The sequence below is a fragment of the Manduca sexta genome, unplaced genomic scaffold (assembly GCF_014839805.1).
Source record: "Manduca sexta isolate Smith_Timp_Sample1 unplaced genomic scaffold, JHU_Msex_v1.0 HiC_scaffold_1703, whole genome shotgun sequence".
Taxonomy (NCBI): domain Eukaryota; kingdom Metazoa; phylum Arthropoda; class Insecta; order Lepidoptera; family Sphingidae; genus Manduca; species Manduca sexta.
This window is the reverse complement of record NW_023592594.1, coordinates 1-9,396: the sequence shown is the minus strand read 5'-3', so window position 1 is coordinate 9,396 and position 9,396 is coordinate 1. Positions and strand designations below refer to the sequence as shown.

General features: G+C 35.0%; 1 protein-coding gene across 1 annotated transcript; it reads left to right on the top strand.

Annotated features, from left to right (window-relative positions):
• Window positions 1-3,527: 3,527 nt before the first annotated feature.
• Window positions 3,528-9,214, top strand: LOC119191618 (the record flags this gene model as incomplete). Its single annotated transcript, XM_037445505.1, has 4 exons — window positions 3,528-3,590; window positions 4,833-4,920; window positions 8,241-8,276; window positions 8,957-9,214. Coding segments are annotated over exons 1-4 (445 nt in total), but the record flags the coding sequence as incomplete, so codon positions are not given.
• Window positions 9,215-9,396: the final 182 nt, after the last annotated feature.

Sequence of the window (9,396 nt, the reverse complement as noted above, 5' to 3'; positions counted from 1 at the left end):
TTTTATCAGTTGTGGATTATACAGGGTATTTTATTAACAAAATAGTCACGTGATATGAACCAACTATTCTACGACATAAATGATAGAGCTATTCTAGACCCACATTTTGTTATTACGTGGAGAAAGGTCCATTAATTGGTTTTACTGCTCATTGAATACAGATAAAGTGCGAAAGAGACAAAAAGATAGTGCGGCTAATAATGTTATCTTATTTCTTCCTACAATATTACATCGTTTCTTACTAATGTTACAAATGCGAAAGTTTGTGAAAATGTTTGGATGTTTGTATTTATGTTTGATAGAAGTTAACGTAGAAACGACTAAATGTATTTGTATGTAATTTGGCACACAGGTAGAAAATGTCCTGGAATAATACATAGGCTAATATTGTCCCGGTAATTTGCTTCTATGAGAAATAATGGATTTATAATCATACATAACATACATAACATCACGCATTTTATCCCCGAAGGTATGCAGAGGCGCAACTAGGGCACCCACTTTTCGCCAAGTATGTTCCGTCCCATGATGTGATAGGGGCGAGCCTATCGCCATATCGGGCACAAATTCCAGACTCCGGGCTGATACTGAGCAGAAAAACCCAAATATCACTTTGCCCGACCCGGGATTCGAACCCAGGACCTCAGAGCGCTATTGTACCGGACATGCAATACAACTACGCCACCGAGGCAGTCTTATAATCATATTGTTGAAATAGATGGCGCTGACGTTGTACAATATTTTAGACACCTTTATAGCGGGAAATAGTTTGTACACGGGCGAATCGGCATGCAACACTTAGTATTTTAATATAAAAATCATACTAGAAATCTATAGAAAAGCAATGGCCACACATTCGCGGTTAAAAATGAATCTTATAAATAATTGATAAGATGACATTCTCAGGGACTTCTTATGAAACATGAGCATTTTAAAGTATACTTTAACGACTTTCCATCTTATTCATAAACGTTTTTTATCTAAGGACGGAGTAAAGCTGCGATAACAAATATGTTTCTCAGTGTCCAACGGCACTGAGAACAGACATAGGGCCGTTGTGATTGGCTAATATTGTTGTATCTCAATATTAGCCAATCACAACGGCCCTATGTCTACTGCGAAGGCTGCCATGCCGTCAGCACTGAGAAACAGACTTGTTATCACAGCTTTACTCCGTCCTTAGATAAAAAACGTCTATGAATAAGGCGGTTTAAAATTAACATCTCGATAAAAATGAGTAACGAATATAAAAATATGCAATGGGATTACTAAGGTTTCAGATTAACATTACACTGTAAAAGTACAAAATGTAAAATACGACTTCACACTTATCGGGCTTACAACTTACTTAATTTAATACGCGACGAATTTATTGTCATATTGTGCACAAATTCGAACGCCGACAATTCAGTAGTGTCTTTCCTTTGTGTATCGGAATTGGACCCAAACATTTACGATTCATAACTCGAATACGTTGTCATTTGAGTATTGGAACAATTACACATACCTATAACTACGATCTTAGATCTGAGATATATATCATTTTCAGTAAAAAAGTATATAACATTTTCTAACTTTTCTTAAATAATAAAGAATCAATACTGCTTACAGTAAATTGTATATAAGCAAGGTCGGCCCGTTCGCAGGGTGATCGGAGCGACGTTCCAGGCGCCGAGGGTTTGGGGCGTGCCTATGACCCTTAGTGGAGAAGGCTTCTTGGTGCTCTTAGCGTCCTTGGTATCTGTAGAGGGGGGAGGGGTGCCCAGGATGCCAGTTCTTAGTAAAGATGCCAAAAGCTCTAGGGGCGCCATGGACATATACTTGTAACCTAAAAAATCGGTCGAGCGTACGAATACCCTAAGCCTGTCTTATATATTAGAATGCAGGACTCTAGGGCTGCACTGTTGCTACCGGCATGTTGGCAGAACCCCAGGGGGTACGAAGTTTGATGCTACTTATAATAGCCATCTTAGATATGGGCGCTATATAAGGGTAGAAAAGAAAACGTGTGCAGTAGTACTCCGAGCATGAGCAATAAAGAATCACTGAGTATTCGTATCAAGTGAGTGAACGTTAGTAAGTTATTTAGTAATGGAACGTAGTTAAAGCGGCGATAGCCCTGTTGGGAGAGGATCGGACTGCCCAGACGAATGTCCGCAGGTTCGAAACACAAGGTCGCGTACATCTTTTCTAAAGTTATGTGTATATTATTTGTGAATTATCGCTTGCTTTAACGTTGGAGGAAAACATGAAACTATCTACATAAGAATACCGAAGGAATGTGTAATTTGTCGACACGCATTAAGCCAGCGTGGCGTACTAAGGCCAAAACCCCTCAGTAGTAGACGAGGCCCAACAGTGGGACAGTATATAATACAGGGCTAATATTATATTTTTTTATTACAGGATCCACTTTTAATTTATAATGTTTGTATAATTCCTGTTAAGAAACACAATCTTACTTATCACGTACAAAAATAACCGCATTATCAATCCAGGAAAATATGGGTAAATTTAATGAATGTAGTACACGTGGATATGAGCTTGTAATTTTAATAACATTGGACTAAAATAATTATTGAAGTAAAACTATTTTATCGCGGATTTTATATTATAGTTTTCTCTCGACGTTTCGAAGACAACAGTCTTCGTGATAACGTTGCGGACTCAGTCCGTACTGGTTTGCATAATGATTTATTTACGCGAATGTTCATTCAAATAAAACTATTTTACGTTTCGTTTGCAGCTTTCGTGGTCAAACGTCGAAAGAAAACTATAACCGTGATGAAATTCGCAAAATAGTTTTATTTCAATGTTTAACATTCGCGTAAACATAAGATACTCATTATAAAATGTTCTAAGTAGCTGAACAATTCAAAACTTCAAACTGCCTATACTCGTTTGTGATCTTACCAACATTTAGTATTCCTTCACAAAAATAAAATAAGACATTGACTTTACGCAATATAAAAAAAAATCAATTAAGCTCAATGTGTATATATATGAAATTTTGATTTAATTCAGCTACTTATGTGGCTGACTGTACTTGGTAGACTACACATAGCTTTAAGAAAAATACTAGTAAACATATCCCACAAGATTTTGCAATCGAAGATTCTCTGAAACACACACATCACGATTTTATTCCCAAGAGGGTAGGCAGAGGTATAATAATATAATAATAATATCAGCCCTGTATTATATACTTGCCCACTGCTGAGCACGGGCCTCCTCTACTACTGAGAGGGATTAGGCCTTAGTCCACCACGCTGGCCTAGTGCGGATTGGTAGACTTCACACACCTTCGAAATTCCTATAGAGAACTTCTCAGATGTGCAGGTTTCCTCACGATGTTTTCCTTCACCGTTAAAGCGAACGATGAATTTACAAAGAACACACACATGATTTTAGAAAAGTCAGAGGTGTGTGCCCTTGGGATTTGAACCTACGGACATTCGTCTTTGCAGTCAGAGGTGAGGCAGAGGTGCTACCAGGTAATTCGATACAGTTAAAGGAATTCGTTGCGAATGCTGTCGGTGCCGATGATGCTGCCGCCGGCGACCGCCGCCGCCAAGAAGCTGGCGAGCAAGGTAATAAGACATTTTAACAAAATACCGAATGAACAAGAAATGTGCTGCACTGATTGCGGGGTCATACCCATTCGTCCTGTAACCGGACAATGCGACCACATGCGATGTACTACACACTGTAATACATGGAATACATACATATGTATTCCATGTATTAAGTACAGTGTGTTTAATATGAAATTGTGCACATGAAATTCATAAATTCATAACACTTTCCTACTCCAATCCATTTAATAGGCGGTAGGCTATTGACATTGAACTTATACTGAAAATATTCCGTAACCGTTTATCAGTAGCTACCTATATTATTTATCGGCATATTAACCTTGTATGACGTAATTCAATAGGTATTGTTATTAGATTTTAATTTTTTTATACTATAATGAAATGAAATAATATATTTGAACCTGTAAAAATGTTGTACATTATTATTTATAATAAATCAATATTAACCCCCTATCGATTAGTCTCAGTGCCGCACAGAGCTTTGTAGTACAAAGTTTAATGCACTATTATTTGCCTATCTCGGGAAAGCTTGATTTCTCTTTGAAAAATCAGACAGTTTGGTGTCTTTGTTTGATATAAATCAATCTTTGATTTCGTTAAGCTCTATGAAAAATCAGACGATTATTTTTCTTTATTTGATTTAAATTGATCTTTTTCAACATTATTAGCTCTTTCAGACTAATGAAAATAATCGTCCATAACTTATTCGTTATTAATGTCGGTAATTTAAGGTATTAAATATTTACATTTTAAGCTGATAATGAATAACGTTTTATTGACCATTTATTTTTAGGCCGGGGTGCATGACGAGTTTTCATTTTCAGATAGAATTTATATTAGTAATATTCTATAATTCGTTGCGTCAAAAGTGTAATTCAAACAATTAACATAGATAAAATCTAATATGAAAGATGTTTCTTTTATTTTTAAACTCTTAGTTTCTAAAATTAATTTTCATACATGGTACTTTGTTTTATTCCATTGTCCAACTGTAGATCTGAATGCATAAAAGAAATTTTACACTATCGACAGAATATTTTACCTAATAATTTTACACAGTATTTTATATAATACATAATGAAAACGAGGGATTAAACAACAATATGTAAAACAGACATACAACAAAAACACGTCGAATTGATAACCTCCTCCTATTTTTGAAGTCGGTTAATGAAATAAAATTAGAATAATAATTCGGACTCAAATATAACGAGTACTGGCTTTAAACCTTATCAGTTGTGTTTTGTTGAGGCTTATTACAACGTCGCCTGTGTTGTGGTCCACACGATGCGATTTACTTGGATGGTGTACATTTTACTAGCAGGTTAGAATTTTTTTTATTTATTGGTCATCTCAAGGAGGTGTTTAGTTGTTTAACTTCAGAAGAATAAGGTTTATTGTGAACATCTAAAATTACCCGTGAATATATTCATGATTGCTCAAGATTGGGATGGTTGGCGCTCACTTGGGGAGGCTTACGATCGGCTGTGGACGGCAACAGACTGTTTAAAATAAAAAAAAATATGATAAACATAGTTGATATCATGGTATAGAAAAGTTCTTTCTTTCTTTTAATAAAGGTAGGTACTGATAGAGAGGGTAGGTGATTTAATTATTTGACGAATAATGTCTTTTCGACGATCGTAGACAAATTCCCAGTTATTTTACTAATATTAGCTGACATTCAAAACTGATTTGTAAGAAAGATATTGGCCTTTTATTCAAGTAAAATATTTTTTATTTTTTATGGCCATTGTTCAATTATGCCAAAAGTAAAATGTTATAATTACGATGGTAAGAATAAAATTTATGACTAGATTCCTATCTTGCATTAAACATATTCCAGTGTTTTTAGCAAATATTTAAAATTTATTCGATAAAAATTTAGATAAGATTCAAAGAAGGGTTAAATAGACCTTTTTTATTGATAACAAACCGAATTCCATGCGGCTCCAAATTAAATCGCTGGCTCAATATAACAACGTGCAAATACAATTATATCACATGATCATATTTCTTTTTTAACCAACTTGAAAAACCACTAAAAACGAAAAAATAATTAAAAATAACAGGTAAAATTTAATTTTTTATATTTGCTACCTCAGAATTTGGTAACTTTTAACACCATTTTCTTTTGTTGTTTTTCGCTAAGTAAAAATATTTTTTATTATTATTATTCAAACATAGGATCTTGTAATAGTGAGACAGCGACATGTTATTTTATTTAGTCCGATATGTTTTAAATTTCTTAACTTTTCTTATTTTTTTGGATTATTGGTTTATAACATACTAGCTTTTGCCCGCGGCTCCGCCCGCGTTATAAAGTTTTCAGGCTAAAGTTTTCCGTTATAAAAGTAGTAGTTTCCCGGAAGCCTATGTTCTTCCCAGGGTCTCAAACTGTCTTCATACCAAATTTCATCTTAATACGTTGGGTAGTTTTTGAGTTTAACACGTTCAGGCAGATGCAGCGGGGGACTTTGTTTTATAATATATTTTTTAGAACTTTTAAGTGGAACAATCCCGTCATACATGATTGTTGCATAACTTTAACCGTTTACGCAGCGCAGGCAACGGAAGCTCTCAAAACTAATATTTTCTCCGTTTTTGCAACATGTTTCATTACTGCTCCGCTCCTATTGGTCATAGCGTGATGATATATAGCCTATAGCACTCCAGGAACAAAGGGCTATCCAACACAAAAGATTTTTCAGTTCAAACCGGTAGTTCCTGAGATTAGCCATTACTGCTCCGCTCCTATTGGTCATAGCGTGATGATATATAGCTTATAGCGGTCCACAAATAAAGGGCTATCCAACACAAAACGATTTTTTTAGTTTGGACCGGTAGTTCCTGAGATTAGCCATTACTGCTCCGCTCCTATTGTTCATAGCGTGATGATATATAGCCTATAGCACTCCACGAACAAAGGGCTATCCAACGCAAAAAGAATTTTTCAGTTTGGACCGGTAGTTCCTGAGATTATCCATTACTGCTCCGCTCCTATTGGGTATAGCGTGATGATATATAGCCTATAGCACTCCACAAACAAAGAGCTATCCAACGCAAAAAGAATTTTTCAGTTTGGACCGGTAGTTCCTGAGATTAGCCATTACTGCTCCGCTCCTATTGGGTATAGCGTGATGATATATAGCCTATAGCACTCCACGAACAAAGGGCTATCCAACGCAAAAAGATTTTTTTAGTTTGGACAGGTAGTTCCTGAGATTAGCCATTACTGCTCCGCTCCTATTGGGTATAGCGTGATGATATATAGCCTATAGCACTCCACGAACAAAGGGCTATCCAACGCAAAAGAATTTTTCGGTTTGGACCGGTAGTTCCTGAGATTAGCGCGTTCAAACAAACAAACAAACTCTTCAGCTTTATATAATAGTATAGATTCACTAATAAATTTATTTTATTTTTAATCTTTGTTATCCAAGTGCAACTATAATACCATTTAGTGGACTAAAACATTTATTTTATTGAATTCGCGCTCATGCTTATTGTTTTTGTACAAAATAATAAATTCTGGAATGAAGTCGATATTTTCCAAAATACTAAGAAATGAAATTTACTTATATCCAAAATTATTCTCGGATAACAAACTGAAATCTAGCTAAATTGTAATACTCTATCGGATTTACGTAACCATCGTTTATCTGATATAAATTCTAGATTTAATTCCTGGACTCAGTATGACATATAATAAGTTAATTTTTGAAACTTTAAATAATTCTGTTTGCATACCCAATGTAGATAATAATATTTCCTAATTATTGCTATAGATCCCCAAGTAGTAAGTATGCTTTTGCGCAATGCCGGTTATAGATATGATATGATATACCCTCAGTTTCTCGCGCCCGTGTGGCCCATTTTATATTTTGTAATATTGATTGCTTACAAGGCATATGTGAGGCGGTGGCGGGGGCCCTATTCAATTTAATTTAAATAGTTTTTATTTATTTTTTAAGTATTGTAATAGTGATATCTGTACAATTGATAAACTAAGTACTTGAGCATTTTCTATTGTCTTAAAAATTGTGGCTCATGCTGTGATTGCTTATAACCAGAGTTACAATTATGTAAGTGATTACAAGAATGATTATAAATTCCGTTAGCAAACCTCATCCAATAAATAAAAAATAAAATAAATATTTTTTTTATATAAATAATAATAATAATATCAGCCCTGTATTATATACTTGCCCACTGCTGAGCACGGGCCTCCTCTACTACTGAGAGGGATTAGGCCTATTTTTTCAATATGGTCACGGCAAATTTACCCCACTACACCTGATGGTAAGTGGAATGGGATCCAATAGAATTTCGACTGGCGAGAAATGATTATCTCTCGACTGTCGACACAATTATGCTGGCCTGTTGGAATCGGATATACACAGGCTGATTCCGGAACGCGACATTAACGTGGGCCACTATGGCGGGTTTTAAAACCTTGTGTACGATGGTCGCTATCCGGGCGGATATAAATATATCCTACTACCAGCAAAAGTACCCATAATTGTGTTATCTACAAGCTTTTCTCCTTCAAATGTAATTTATTCGCTTTATGATGTATGAACTCTATAATATTGACTGTTATTTTATGTTGTCAAAAAATAATAACCCTATTATTTTTTACAGTTCATGCAGATGTCAATGGACAACAAGATAAGTCTGGTAAGTTTCCTTTTATAATAATTATATTTTAGCCCTGTATTATATACTGCCCACTTTTCAGTACGAGGCTCTTCTACAACTTAGAGAGTTTCTGCGTTACTCAATCACGCTGGCCTAGTGCGGGTAGTATTCACATACCCGCGAAAGTCTGATGGAGAATTGTCATGTGTAAATATCCTTTATATTAGATTCAAAAATATCGTAACGGTTTTATGCATTCTTGCAATCAAAAAGTTTTTATCTTATAAATTGTTTCATCTACTATTTTTTTAATATCACATTCTGATTGTAATATATTATCGCAACTTTGTAACAAGTGTTTTATTGCAACTTTCTTGCAATTATCGTAAAGAAACAGATGAATTACAATTTAATCTACCTAGACGTAGATTAATGGTGCGTGTTAGAGTACAATTTTATCGCACTAATATCTATACAGACGTATGGTTGCATCCAATGCAAATTTAAATCCATCATTTAAATCAGACGTCAAGATAAAATTTAAGGTAGAGCAAAAAAATTGCTTCAACAATTTTATATTAATAACACTAATAAAACCCATCTATTGAAAAGCTTTATCTACTAAACAAAAGAGCAGAAAATTTCCTGACAAAAAGAGGAGAAAGTTGTACTTAACCATTTTGTATCTGCCTCTTCATTCTACCTATTTTTTTTTTCAGAAAGAGATATAACTAATGTGGAAGCTGTGAACATTATTAAAGACTATGCAGTAGACATAGCAGTGGGTCCAAAAAATGCGACTTATTGTAGGCTTGAGGATCCCACGGGAGCTGTAGTGTTCGACGGGTCCAGCCCGTGTAGACTGACTCTGAACAGAGTGGCGATGGAACATGATGGAATCTGGAACATGAATATAGGATTACCGGGACGAGTTTTGACTGAAGACGTTTTATTAACAGTTAATGTAATGGAGGCAGGTCAGTGACAACAATTTAAACAGTCAAAGCTGAAGCTGTCATAATGATCATTATTAATCTATACATATTATAAAACAAAGTCCCTTTTCTGTCTATATGTTATCGATTTTCTCAAAATCTACTAAACGGATATTAATGAAATTTGATATGGAGATAGTTTTACACCCTCAGAAGCTTACAGG